Source organism: Pelophylax lessonae (assembly GCF_965119305.1).
Source record: "Pelophylax lessonae genome assembly, chromosome: 6".
Taxonomy (NCBI): domain Eukaryota; kingdom Metazoa; phylum Chordata; class Amphibia; order Anura; family Ranidae; genus Pelophylax; species Pelophylax lessonae.
In genome coordinates, this window is record NC_138773.1 from 185,878,553 (window position 1) to 185,893,363 (window position 14,811).

The 14,811-nt window shown below is 40.9% G+C and overlaps 1 protein-coding gene across 1 annotated transcript in view; it reads left to right on the forward strand.

Annotated features, from left to right (window-relative positions):
* TRPM2 (transient receptor potential cation channel subfamily M member 2) overlaps positions 1-13,213 on the forward strand; it is a 349,568-nt gene extending 336,355 nt beyond the window's left edge. The window contains exons 32-34 of the mRNA XM_082260372.1: positions 787-888; positions 10,266-10,382; positions 12,981-13,213. Coding sequence (XP_082116498.1) covers positions 787-888; positions 10,266-10,382; positions 12,981-13,106 — 345 coding nt within the window. The 3' untranslated portion in view covers positions 13,107-13,213. The remainder of the gene's footprint in view (positions 1-786; positions 889-10,265; positions 10,383-12,980) is intronic.
* Positions 13,214-14,811: the final 1,598 nt, after the last annotated feature.

Here is a 14,811-nt window from a genome sequence, read left to right on the forward strand (position 1 = left end):
AACTGGCATAAAAGTATCTGTAAAATGTGGCTATTATCAGAAGGTATAATAATCAATACAAACTTTGTATTGATTATTATACTTGGCAGTGATGTACATTCTTATAATGTCCACATTTCACAGATACTTTTATGTCAGATAACATACCAACCATTTTTAATTTTTAATTATTGTTTTTTAAGTTTTGTTGCTAATCTTAAAAAAACATATTCACATCTGAGCCATTTAGGGCAGTGGTTCTTCAAATGTTAAAGGGTATTTGCATTGGATTATTTTATTATATAGGGTGACTATATACAGTAAAGTGTGCTTTGACAGTTCTTCCCTGTGTAGTTCAGTTGAAGCAACCCTGTAGCTCAGCATAGCAATCTTCCCAGCCCTCATGTCAAAGATCCCTAATACAGAGAAATGAAGTACAGGTCCAAAGGAATTAGAAAGTTTTAAAACTCTCTTTTCTGAAAGAAAAAAAAAAAACACTCACCTTAATCATGCACAAATTACATTTTATAGTAACCAGATTCCGAAAAATAAATAATGAATTTTATACCAGGTACATCGTTTTCTGAACTGTTTTACATAAATGAACACATACAGTATGTTGCAGGAAAAAAAGAGTTACACTAAAATCTATTTGAGAATTTGAAGGTTTGTAGCAATATTTATATAAAGGTCAGTAAATATCCAAATGTAACTTGTGTATTCATTATGAAAGGAGTTTGGTTTATTACGGATTTTTAAAGTTACAATAATCTACAGTTATTATTATTATTATATTTCTCTAAACAGGGTACATTGGAACCAGGAGAAACACTACCACGCAAACTAAAGAAGATCTTAAAATACAGATTTCTAGATAAATTTCAAGAACTGTTAAACAATGGCAGTGAAGTAAGTAGAAACCTACTGTAATTTACTTTGTGAATCCAAAGCTAAATTACCAGGCAAAACAGCTAGGCACGGCAACGTTTTTATTTTTTATTTTTGTTGACAGACAACATTTGTACTGACCAAATCATTTTTTAAATTCTGGTCAGCTGGTGCCCTGGTTAGGACAGCACAGCCAGGTCCTGAGCATCTCTGTAAACAGTCTGATTGACTTGTAGCGCTGACCTTGAGTGCTGCTCCCCAGATATTTACAGGTGACTTTTTCAAGATGGATTTAAAGACCCATGCTAGTTACATAAAATGCATTCAAGGATTTTTTTGAAAATTGTTTTAAATAGTGTTTTTAATTTCTGCCTGGAGTTCCACATTAAAGTGTATGTCAAGCCCAAAACATGTTTTTAAATATAGGATACAGTGGAGAAGGATTAAACCTCCTGTCAGATTTTAAAGTTATTCAGGGCTCTATTAGAGAGATTTTCCCTCAATTCCTCTTCTGCTAACAACACTTTACTAGAAGGCAACTCTCTAACAGCAACTTGTCAGAAGAAAACATTTTTTTTTTATTAGAGTAGGGAAGGGCTAGAACCCCCTTGTGATTGTTATTGCTGTCTGTGTCCCTGTTACAGATTTTTTTCCATTTTTCTGTCTTTAAAAACTGTTGTCAGTAAAACAGGTAATAAGGGTAAATGGTAAATAAGGGTAAGCCACTCAAGTAGAACCTTGGAAAGTAGTAAAAACCTGGCAGGGGTTCTAATATTTCTGCATTCTATCCAAAGTGAATAAGAACATTTTTTATCATCCATTAAGGGACACAGGATGAAAATTCTTAGACATTTTGGTGATACAGCTGCCTTCAGAAGGTTTGTACACTACAAAAAGCATTAAGTCAGCCATCATATTACCCCCATCTCTCCATCATGCCTCATTTTTTGAAGATATTTACATTTTTGAAGGGTGGATGCCTTTTTCTCAGCTCTGTAATTTTTATCTTGCATTAGGATATTGATATACATGGATATTTTTTCTTCAGTTTGAGTTAGTCTCTTTGCAGTAGCTATCTGCATTGGTGTTACCTCAGCAACAAAGGCTATACCCAAACCCCGCTCGAGTAAAGACTGCAGTGTACCTTTTGAGACCTAGCTTTTTATCACCCCTATTAAGTCTAATTGCTCCACATGAATTCTGTCACTCTTTATATGCAATATTCCTCTATTATGCCATTTTTCTAATGACCGTAATTTGTTTCACATCTCTAGTCTGAGATTTTTTCTGCTGGACCACTGAGAAAGGTTACCAACCGAAACGCGTCTGGTCCCTTTGCCTCAAGAAATCCCAGCCATTCTTATCTGTGATGTATTGTTTGGCCACTTGTTTTTAATCAATATATGTTTTTCATTTTCGTACACTATCACTTCCACATTTTGTCTATGAATGTTCAAAGTTGTACAAATAAAGCTGTTAAAGCTTACTCAAACTCTGGTTTCTGCCATTCAAAGTCCCACCCCCAGGGGATCTTTTTGCAATAGTTTGAATTCCATCACTGGTTCCTATTGGGAAAGTCCTTTTGCCCATTTGTCAGGGTGCCGGGAATCCAGACCACACAGGGATGCAGGTAAAATAAAGCAGTTTATTAGAGCAAACAACAATAAATGCACAGCAAGAGTGAGGAAGTGAGAACAGGAACAAGCCAAGGTCAAGTCCAGAAGGGGGTAGTCATTCAAGCCGGGGTTGAGTCCAGAAGCAGGTAGTCTACCGTTGCTCGGTCGTCTGCCGATGTGGGGTCAAGAGCCAGAAGAGTCATCAGCCAAGCCAGGTCATACACGGAGGAACACGGAGAACAGGAGACTGCTAGCAGAGATGCACCTTGCAGCGCAAACACAAGGGCAAGGACTGCAACCTATCAGGTGATAGATATAGTCAGGTGTGCAGGATCATCACTGTGCGACACAGGCAGCAGGCAAATGATTATGCAATCAGAGTTTATAAGAGGCAGCAGTCTTCACATGTCCAAGATGGCTGCCAACAGGAGGGCAAGGTAAGATCTTGATACCATTTCAATGCTCTTTTTCATAATTTGTAAAATTATGTAGTTACTAAACAGCCAGGCAGTCTAACTGTGGCTATCACATCCCTGGCACACCTAGGTTGTTCTTAACATTGTTAGTTAGGGGCTCATCATTCCATTAGGTAATAGTTTCCTGTTAACCTCTCCTGTTTAAGAATACCAGGCTAATTCTCTGTGTCCTTTTTCCCTGGTCTTGTCAATTTACACACTTGCCTTTATACCCCATTTGGAACTAGCCTTTATCAGGCATAAAAAGCTTTGTACTTCCTTGTAATAGATTCCACATCTGCTGGGACTTTAATTGGCTGTTGCCCACCCCTCATTTGAACTGCTTTCGGATGTCCCAAAACGTCTAAAAATTATTTTTCTCCTGTGTCCCCCAGTGGACAATAAAGAAAATAAATGTTTTCTTTCTATAAAATGGTATTCTTGAAGTCCATTGAACAACATTGGTCCAGCTCCACTGTGCTGATTGCTCACTAAACCCCAGGCATGATGGATGGACATGGGGTTATATGGCAGTTGGCTTAAGTTTTGTGTCTGCCAGATCTCATGAATGCAGTAGAATAGCCCAAATTTCTAAGAATTAGGAATCCTCCTGTGTCCCTCAATGGACTTCGACAAAAAGATTTTACGATAACAACAACATTTTTTTATTTTGTTTTTCTGGACAAACACTTTAAGGAAAATACAACACAGTCAAAATACAATTATCAAAATTATACATGGACTCGCATAAAATTGAATATACAAGTGCATCTCATAAAATTAGAATATAATCAAAAAGTTATTTATTTCAGTAATTCAGTTCCAAATGTGAAACTCATATTTTTTTTTAGATGCGTTACACGGAGTGATATATTTCAAGCATTTCTTTCTTTAATTTTGATGATTGTGGCTTACAGCTAGAGAAAATCCGAAATCCACTATCTCTGAAAATTAGAATATTACATAAGACCAATAAAAAAAAAAAGGTTTTTAATACAGAAATGTTGGCTTACTGAAAAGTATGTCCATGAACGGTATAGTATGCACTCAATACTTGGTCGGGGCTCTTTTTGCATGAATTACTGCATCAATGTGGCATGGCATGGAGGTGATCAGCCTGTGGCACTACTGAGGTTTTATAGAAGCCCAGGTTTCTTTGATAGTGGCTTTCAGCTCATGATGATTTGGGGAGCCATATCATCTGCTGGTGTTGGTTCACTGTGTTTTATCAAGTCCAAAGTCAGCACAGCCCTCTACCAGGAAATTCCAGTGCATTTCATGCTTCCCTCTGCTGACCAGCTTTATGGAGTTGCTGATTTCATTTTCCAGCAGGACTTGGCACCTGCCCATACTGCAAAAAGCACCAATACCTGGTTTAATGATCATGGTATCACTGTGCTTAATTGGCCAGCAAACTCGCCTGACCTATACCACATAGAGAATCTGTGGGATACTGTAAAGTGGAAGATGAGAGACACCAGACCCAACAATGCAGAGGAGCTGAAAGCTACTATCAAAGAAACTTGGGCTACCATAACACCTCAGCAGTGCCGCCGGCTGATCTCCTCCATGCCATGACGCATTGATACAGTAGTTCATGCAAAAGGAGCCCTGACCAAGTATTTAGTGTATACTATACTGTACATGGACATACTTTTTAGTAAGCCAACATTTCTGTAATAAAAATCCTTTTTATATTGGTCTTATGTTCAATTCTAATTTTCTGCAATACGGATTTTTGGGTTTTCACTAGCTGTAAGCCATAATTATCAAAATTAACAGAAAGAAATGCTTGAAATATATCACTCTGTGTGTAACCATCTATATAAAATATTTGAGTTTCACTTTTTGAATAGGGTTGAGCGAACACGGACTATATTGTTCGGGATCGTACCGGATTTTTGGGCTTTCGGTACCCGGACCCGAACATTTTACTGTATATTCGGAATACAGTCCGTTGTTCGGTTATTTTGGTGCGGTTTTAATGGCGCGGTTTCAACAGCTGCAGGGCAGCTAATCAACAAGCGTTTAACTAGTGTGCCCTTAGAAGCCATCACAGCCATGCCTACTAATGGCATGGCTGTGATTGGCCAGTGCAGCATGTGACCCAGCCTCTATATAAGCTGGAGTCACGTAGCGCCGCACGTCACTCTGCTCTAAATAGTGTAGGGACAGGTTCCTGCTGCTGCTGATTTGAGGGAGAGATAGGAGATTAATGTAGGGACAGGCTGGAGAAATTGCTTTCAAGGAAAGAATAGGACACAGGACAGAAGAATCTTCTTTAATCAGATCTACTTTATTGTGTGGGGGTGCAGTGCACAATCTTTTTGCCCTGACCTGAGCCCAGTGAGTAGGAGGGAGAAAAAAGTCTGTTAGGTGGGCGGCGTGCGGCGTGCAGCAGACATTTAATGCAAGCTCACTGCATATGTGTCTACTTAATCTGGATTTAAAAAAAAAAACAACGTTTTTTCCTTTCCTTCATATTTTACTGTGACTTACAGCGTTTAGACACTGCTATTCAAAAATCACCAATTTAAGGGAAAAATAATTATTTTTCAGTTTTTCATTCATACGTTAATGTGACATACAGCCTTTACACACAGTGCTGTTCTAATCTGCTATTCAAAAATCACCAATTTAAAGGGAAAAACATTTTTCTCTTACGTCCTCCGACAGTCGCCGCCTCTTCATATTCGTCACTAATGGGGGGTTATTGACCTTTGCTCCGTAGGAGTAGCTAGGCAACAGAATATATTAATATCAAAGCTTTTAGCATATCCCACCCCCAGTGGGTGGTCCCCTCAGTCAATACCTCCCTGCTTCCTGCATTTCCAACTCAGTTTCTAATGCCTAGCTCTGGAGTAGGCTGGCTGTTCCTGTGCTGGGGCTCTTAGTCTCAGCTTCTTTTCTCTTTTTGATTTTATTTGGAGTTTTTTTCTCTTTCTTTTACTTAGCTGTTTATTTCAGCGTTAGTTAGCTTCTTCTGATGAAGATGATCGTGCGGAGCTGGGTCTCAGTCTGGCCACCCTGGTTCCCAGGGCTCAGGGCCAGGGGCTTCCCAGCCTGCCATCGAGCGTTTAGCTTAGGTTTTGCCCTGGCACATTGAACGACCCATCCCTGTTCGCTGCAGGGATGCTATCGGTGAGGTGGCTACCTCACTGGACGCCATTGCGGTTTCGCACTACAGTTCCGCTGCGTCATGCTTGTGACACTCCCTGTCCTCAGTGCAGCGGTTTGGTCGCTGGAGCAGGCTCCCCACGCCATCCGGACAGGTAAGTGTAACTCTATGTGGGGACCTGTCTATTTGGGTGTCAGTCTGGGACTGTGTGACCCTGCATGTCTGTGTGGCTGCTGTGCTCCCTGTCAGTTCCTGTGTGGGCCTGCTGCCTGTGTGCTCCAGTCCCCGGCGGTGTCGGGGGGCAAGTCCTTTCGTCCTTTGTCGTGGACGGTAATCACCACGGATGCCAGCCTGTCGGGCTGGGGTGGTGTTCTGGGCGTTCTGTCCGCTCAGGGTACTTGGTCGAAGGAGGAATCCTCCCTTCCGATCAACATTCTGGAATTGCGAGCGATAAATCTCTGTCTACTGCGTTGGACGGACAGGCTTCAGGGCCGTCCAGTTCGGGTACAGACGACAATGCCACAGCGGTGGCCTACATCAACCACCAAGGGGGCACCAGGAGTGCCCGAGCGGCTCGGGAAGTAGCCGACATTCTGTCTTGGGCCGAGACGCACGTCCCGGCGATATCTGCAGTTCACATTCGGGGGGTGGAGAACTGGCAGGCGGATTATCTGAGCCGCCAGACCCTGGACCAGGGAGAATGGTCCCTTCACCCGGTTGTCTTCCAGATGTTGTGTGCGAAGTGCTGGTCCCCAGATGTGGACCTGTTCGCGTCTCGTCTGAACAACAAGGTGGAAAGGTTCGTGGCAAGGACGCGTGATCCTCGGGCAGACGCCTCAGACGCGTTAGTGGCGCCCTGGCATCAGTATCGCCTGATGTATGCCTTTCCACCGATTCAGCTGCTGTCCAGGCTCCTTCACAGGTTGGCCTCGGAACCGCACACGGTGATTCTGGTGGCACCGGACTGGCCTCGCCGGTCTTGGTACGCAGACCTCGTGAATCTGGCGGTCGACGCTCCGTGACGTCTGCCACTTCGAGAAGATCTCCTGTCTCAAGGACCGATATTCCATCCTGCTTTACAGTCGCTGGCTTTAACGGCCTGGCTGTTGAAAGCCAGGTCCTGAAGGATAGGGGTCTTTCCCCTGGGGTCATTCCCACTTTGATCAAGGCTAGGAAGGCCTCTTCGGGGAAGATTTACTACCGTGCTTGGAAGGCTTACTTTGCCTGGTGTGAGTCCAGGGGGTATTCCCCTCGCTCGTACTCGGTGTTGATAGTGTTGGCTTTCCTTCAAACGGACGTGGACCAGCGTTTGGCGTTGGCCACGATTAAGGGTCAGATTTCTGCGCTGGCCGTACTCTTTCAACGCCCTGTGGCGTCTAAATCTTTGGTTAGCACCTTTGTTCAAGGGGTGCGACATTTGGCTCCTCCTCGGAGGAATCCTTTACCTCCATGGGATTTGAACCTTGTTCTGTCCGTGTTGCAACATGCTCCCTTTGAGAAGATCAGGGAGATCTCATTGCCTCTCTTCTCTAAGAAGGTTGCCTTTTTGGTGGCGATCACTTCGGCTCGCAGGGTATCGGAGCTGGCGGCTTTGTCCTGCAGCTCTCCCTACTTGGTGATTCACCTGGATAAGGTGGTCTTGCGTCCTAATCCTTCTTTTCTTCTGAAGAGGATCTCGGAATTTCACCTCAATGAGGACATTGTCTTGCCTTCGCTTTGCGCGAAGCCTAAGCATCCAAGGGAGGTGACTTTGCATTCCTTGGATGTTGTTCGGGCGATCAGGGTTTACCTGTCATCGACAAAATCCTTTCGCAAGTCGGATTCTCTTTTTGTTCTTCCAGAGGGTCCTCGGAAGGGCATGGCGGCTTCGGCTGCGACCATCGCCAAATGGATCAGACAGACCATTGTGCAAGCCTATGCTTTGAAGGGGAAGGTTCCCCCTTTCCCTGTGAAGGCGCACTCTACTAGGTCTCTGAGTACGTCTTGGGCCTATCGTCATCAGGCTTCTGTGGCCCAGGTGTGTAAGGCGGCGACTTGGTCATCAGTTCACAGCTTTTCAAAATTCTACAAGGTGGATGTTCAGGCATCGGCGGATGCTTCCTTTGGCCGCAAAGTTCTTAGTGCGGCAGTGCCTTAGGGCCCCTTGTTTTGGGTCCTTGGCTGTTTTGGGATGTCTTTATCCCTAGGTTGCTTGTTTTCCTGGGTTGTTGCTCCTGTTGAGCATGTTTTTTTCCTGTTGCCCAGTTGGTTCTCTTACTTTGGTAAGGTTTCTTTCTCTGATGTGGGTACTGCGTTGCTTTAGGCTCGGCTGCTTTTTTCCCACCCCTCATGTCTACACTGCTTTGGGACGTCCCCATTAGTGACGAATATGAAGAGGCGGCGACTGTCGGAGGACGTAAGAGAAAACGGAATTTTTGTAAAATCTTACCTGTAAAATTCCTTTCTCTGAGTCCTCCGACAGTCGCCGCCCCCGCCCCTCTTTTGGGGTTTGTTTATGTACTCTACTGCTATGCTACTGAAACTGAGTTGGAAATGCAGGAAGCAGGGAGGCATTGACTGAGGGGACCACCCCCTGGGGGTGGGATATGCTAAAAGCTTTGATATTAATATATTCTGTTGCCTAGCTACTCCTACGGAGCAAAGGTCAATAACCCCCATTAGTGACGAATATGAAGAGGCGGCGACTGTCGGAGGACTCAGAGAAAGGAATTTTACAGGTAAGATTTTACAAAAATTCCGTTTTTTTGTAGTTTTTCCTTTATATGTTACTGTCAGATAAAGCTTTTAGACACTGCTGTGTTCTAATCTGCTATTCAAAAATCACCAATTTACCTCCTACTCCATATGGGCCTCGTCCTCCTAGATCAAGATGATAATTTTTTATTTTTATATTTTCTATGTTATTTTAAGTTATTTCCCTATTAACATTTGTTTGCAGAGCACTTGCCATGCTCTTAACAAGATTTTGCTGCCATTTGCAGCCTTCTAGCCCTTTCCATGTTTTTTTAGAGCCATTTTAGTGCTCAAATGTTCGGGTCACCATTGACTTCAATGGGGTTCGGGATCGGGGTCAAGTTCGGGTTAAGTCCGGGTCACGAACCCGCACTTTTTTTTCAAGTTCGGCTGGACCTGCCGAACTCGGACATCCAGGTGTTTGCCCAACTCTATTTTTGAATCTCTAGCTTAGTCCCACATTTCTTTTTTTTTACTTTTTTAGTATTCATACCTAAATTCTAGGTGTCTTGTGGACAGTTATATGAGTTTTCAGCTTAGGGGTGGGCAGTTCTCAATGTAACAGGGCATTGTACTCACATTGCAATGTGTGAGAGCTGTTTTCTGTGGCATTCTCCTGTGAGTAGTGTTTTAAAGTCTATTTTAAAAACACAGAGAGGGAAGAGGATGAAGACCTGGTGTTCAGCTCTACAATGTAACTTATACAGCTGCCAAGTGAGATTTTAAAGTGATTGTAAAGTCTGTTTTTTTTTTTTTTTTTTAAATAACAAACATGTTATACTTACCTTCTCTGTGCATTTGGTTTTGCACAGAGCAGCCTGGATTCTCCTCTTCTCGGTTCCTTCATTGCTGTTCCTGTCCCCTCCCTCCTATTGAGTGCCCCCACAGCAAGTAGCTTGCTATGGGGGCACCCGAGCTAAACTGCAGCTCCTTGTGTTCATTCAGACATGGAGCTGCCATTTGGCCCTGCCCCTCTCTCTGATTGGCTTACTGACTTTAATTGATAGCCACAGGAGCTAATGTCTCAGCCAATTAGGAGGGAGAGTCCCAGACGACCAAGGGACTCCTGGACATCGGTGGATTGAGAGGGGCCTCAGGAAAGCATTAGGTGGTGCTGGGGAGGCTGCTTCACACAGAAGGTTTTTTATCTTAATGCATAGAATGCGGTAGGATAAAAAACCTTCTGCCTTTACAAATCCTTTAAACACTAATATGAGAAAAATGAATTGAATGTGTGGCTTGCTGTTGTGACATACCTCACTAAAAATGAGTTCCAAAAGTGATGATAAGAAATGAAGAACTGGAGTAGAAAAGCTGAGTGGTCTAGTAATTGAACCATTATTGCACATGTGAATACTTTATTACATAAGTCTCTAATGCAGCAAAATACAAACAAAAACTGTTGCACTGGGTTACCTTGGTCAGAGCCAACATAATTGTATTGACTATTATACTTATTCTATCAATTAATTTTAGGTATATAAAGGGTATGTTGATGACCCAAGAAATACAGACAATGCTTGGATGGAAACCACTGCAGTAAGCCTGCACTTTGATAGACAAGATGATCCTATACTACAAGAGTTAAAGCAAGTAAGAACATTTTTATTTAGATATGCTTTAACATAATATCAATATTTATCAAAAATAATATCCTAGTTAGTCAACATATTTTTAAAGAATTTGTTTATTTTATTCCCCCCCCCCCCCTTTCGCCATTTAATTTAACTTTGCTTTTAAAAAAAAAAAAAAAAAACCCTGGGTTATTTCCTAAACGTACATAATGGATGCTAACAATTATAGGTAAAATTGATCCTGGGAATATCTAATTGTCTCTTGGAGCATCAGGAAGGAAATTTTAACCCTGCTGGAGCAAATTGGATCATACTTTGCTGGCATTATTTGCCTTCCTCTGCATCAACTTGGGGTATGGAGTTGTGTATATAAGATCGTATAATTTTACTTTTTTTTACATTTTATTGGTTGAACTAAATGGACTTGTGTCTTTGTTCAACAAGAATAACTATGTAACTTTATGGGGGTTTTTTTGTATGATGACAAATACAGTTCTCGATTCCTCGTCTTGATTTTTAATCTGTCAAATATTCCATTGAAAGCGTTTTTGAAATATGTGCATAAAAACCTGTAGATCTTGTCAGACATTTTTTGAGCAGAAAATTGCCTGTGCTTGTTGCCTCTGCTGAATCAGTAAGCCTTGTTCATAGCCCTCTATGAAGAGGAGAGGGGGATGTGTTTATGCTAATGCCCTAGAATAACATCACTGCTTTTCCATAAAAATTCCTGTGCTTGTTGCCTCTGCTGAATCAGTAAGCCTTGTTCATAGCCCTCTATGAAGAGGAGAGGGGGATGTGTTTATGCTAATGCCCTAGAATAACATCACTGCTTTTCCATAAAAATTCCTGTGCTTGTTGCCTCTGCTGAATCAGTAAGCCTTGTTCATAGCCCTCTATGAAGAGGAGAGGGGGGATGTGTTTATTCTAATGTCCTAGAATGACATCACTGCTTTTCCATAAATACAGTATGGTAAATGAGAGTTGTCACCTACAACAGGAAATGTGTTACTGGCAGAATCACCAGGTGAAAATAAAGGGTAAAGAAACCTGAAATAAAAGGAAACTGCAGCTGCTACATCTAAGGACTGGAAAGCTGCAATGTATTACAATTTTTTCAGATACACTTTAATATTACAGCTGTATGGCCAGTAGGCTTACTAGTCAATACTGCCAGGGACCTATAATCTCATAGGAGTTATTATTTAGGGGCCTCCCCATGCAACATCTGTAAGAGGAGGCTTTTGGTTATCTTTGTGAATGAATGTCATTAGTAGAATTCTTACTATCCAATAGGACACAAAAGTTTGATTCCCCTGATTAAAAAGGATCAATATACAGAATGCGAAGCAATGTTATGATTATTGTGGATTCTAAGTTCAGATAACTTAAAATTATTTTAGAACAATCTAATTTACCTATTTAGAAACACCTTAAAAATTTCTGATTTTCCATTACATATTAACAGGGAGGAATTATGTTGCCTACGTTTATTTTGCCGCAAAGTTTGGTCATTGAGTATCTTTGCCGAAATTTGCTTTAAATATAGATTTAAATATAGATTTACTAATTTCTTGCTTTCTTTGTTTAGGGAGTTTTTTTTTTTTTAATGCGGGTTGCATTTAGGCAAATTTAGTTAATTTTAATTTTGGTATTGGGGATTTTAAACTTTTTTTTGTACTGTTGGTTTTAGTTTTTATTTCACTTTCTGCAAAAAAGAAACCATACAATATATAGGTTAATTATCCTTTTTTGGAAGAAGAAAAGTTCCAGGTTAGTTGAAAAGAACTTACAATACCCTCTGGAGCCTTTTAAAGCTGATGTTTCCCTTAGGAACCACCAATACCAATCATAGTTTCACCTTCCCCATTGCCTCCAGTGCATTTAAACTAAATCGCAAAATTTTGTTGAACGATCCTGATTTTTGTCAAACTTTTATAGAAATAAAATCTGCCAGTTTCACTTATCCCTGCATATGATATATTTATTGAGGTGATATATGGATTTAAATTATGCCTTTCATAGCTGTATGTATATTAAAACTGCTAGCTAAGAGATATTTTAAGTGACTTCATCGACCACAGTATAGAATTCACATCACTTAATAATTATATTAATTGGATTAAGATTTGGATTAATACTATTTGAAACATAAAAAGTATGAAATTGTGAGGTAACACAAATATTAAAGTTTGCAGGATGGAAATTAGCCATATCTGTTTTTCCTAATACAGTATATAATGTCAAAGACTCCACAAGTGAGACCTTTCCATTTTTCTTAACCAGGAGGAGTTAGACTCTGTTAGTAGGTTTTATATTGGCTATTTGTCAGAGCCAGAAACTCCAATAGACACGACTAACCATTACATGGTTTATTCGGTCCTCCTTTATCCACCCAAAGCTTACAAATTAGGCTTAGTAAGAACATCTTTGCATTGATGGATACAAATAAACAGCAGTAAAGGGAGTCCTAATAAAAAAAATGTATTATTTTATGTTACACGAATGTTAGCGTTTGCCAGTGGATGGCTTATTTTAATTGTAGGAGGGAGAGTGCTAATGTGAATAAATTCAAATTGGTTGGTTAATTTATAAACTAGTTCTTTATTTTTTCTTTCAGAATATTCAAAGTAATGAACAAGAAATATCTGTCCGCTGGCAAGTTGTAGATCAGAAGATACCCCTTTATGCAAATCACAAAGACATTCTTCAGAAAGTAGTAGATTGTTATAACGCGTATTATTAATATATAGCACATGTTTTAGCTCTGAGCTTTCCTTTGAAGTGCTGCTTAATATATTCCACCAACTTTAAGATATCATTGTAAGGAGATAATCAATGTTATTTACTTAACCTGTCAGTAGTCATAACGGTATGGCTGATTGATGTATATTTTATTAAACTTTTTAAGATCCCACAGGTTACAGCATTAAGCATTTATGACATTGAAGCCTTGTAACTATTTGTCATATTTACAGTATAACATGTAAAATAAAATAGTTTAATGGCATTCCTGGGTGCCCTTGCTGGAATGTTTGTTTTTTTGTATCATTAACTCCACCATTCTAGGGCTCAAACATTTTCAGAAATGTATCCTATTCAGCTTCCATTGCAGACTAGAAATACAATTCTGCAAAAAGTCTCAGCTTCTATAAGCATACATTTAAAAAAAAAAAAAAACAATGCTTATTTACTTCAGTTGGCTTGGCCAGTTGGAATACTAACACATTGGGTGTTTAATCTATGTCTAACTAAGTCTGTGTCCTAATATATTCACAGTAGTAAAACGTTCTTGTCACCATTCTTCTTCCCAATGATTTGCCTCTTTCAGAGATGGTGTAATGGATGTAATCAATCATGTATAGTGAAATGCCTATTTCGCCTTATGATTCATACCTTATGCCTTATGTATACATGCTACTATTACTGCTCTGATTACTATACTACCTTACTCAAAATGGCTGCTAGATCACCCCTCCCTTCATGGAATCCAAGATGGTGCCCCAGAGAGAGACTTCACCCAAAATAAGAGGTCGCCATGTCCTGGAAGAAAATCATAGACACATAGATACTTCAATCCTCCAATCACCAGCTTATACGTGTTATAAATGAGTATTTACTGGAATTAATTTCTTGATGCTTTATAAGCTTAAAAGAGGAACCAAATCAAGCAGAACTATTCTGACAAGTGTGTCAGCGTATGATTACTGTGTACACACACCGATTCTGAAATTAGGCCAGGGGCAGATATAATCCCGGACTGTTTTGTTCCTGATCCAAAACATTTGGCACCCCAGATGGGACCTTGGGTTCTGTCCAACGGTAGCCGATAAAGAGGAAGCCGCGAGAAATCAACACAGACGAGGGGCAGAGACTGATCACCTCTGAATATACGGTAAGACATATTTTAAAATCTTAACTGTATACCCTGTCTCTTTGATTGGTTATCTATGTGTCCGCATCGGCTGCCTGAGGTCAGCAAAGACAGGTAACGTAACTTCCCTAAGGTCTGTTAACAAGGAACCTGTATAATTTATACCTGTTGCTTGTTTTATGTTATATGTGTGCTGGCTTGTGGTAGGGTGATGTTTGCACAAATGCTCGGGGGAGGGACCCCTCTCGTATAGGCCACGTTAGTGCAGGCAGGTGTTGCTGTACGTGGAGGAGAGGAGGGAAAACGCATTTGACACTGGGATCCTGCGACAGTGTTCATTCTGATGGTTTAGCCTCCCAGTATGAGTCAGTAATGTCATGTGTGTCATGTCTTGAGTTTCTATGTGTTCTGTTATTTAGAGGCCCTTACTGGGGGAGGTATTAGTGTCCAAGTGTATTGCCCAATTAGGTTTGCTGCAGGCAAATAAGTGTAATTGTGACACGTACATGGCATCTGCAAATGATATATTGAATTTAAGCTACCGTGCTAGACAGATCTGCATTACATGCCTTGCTTC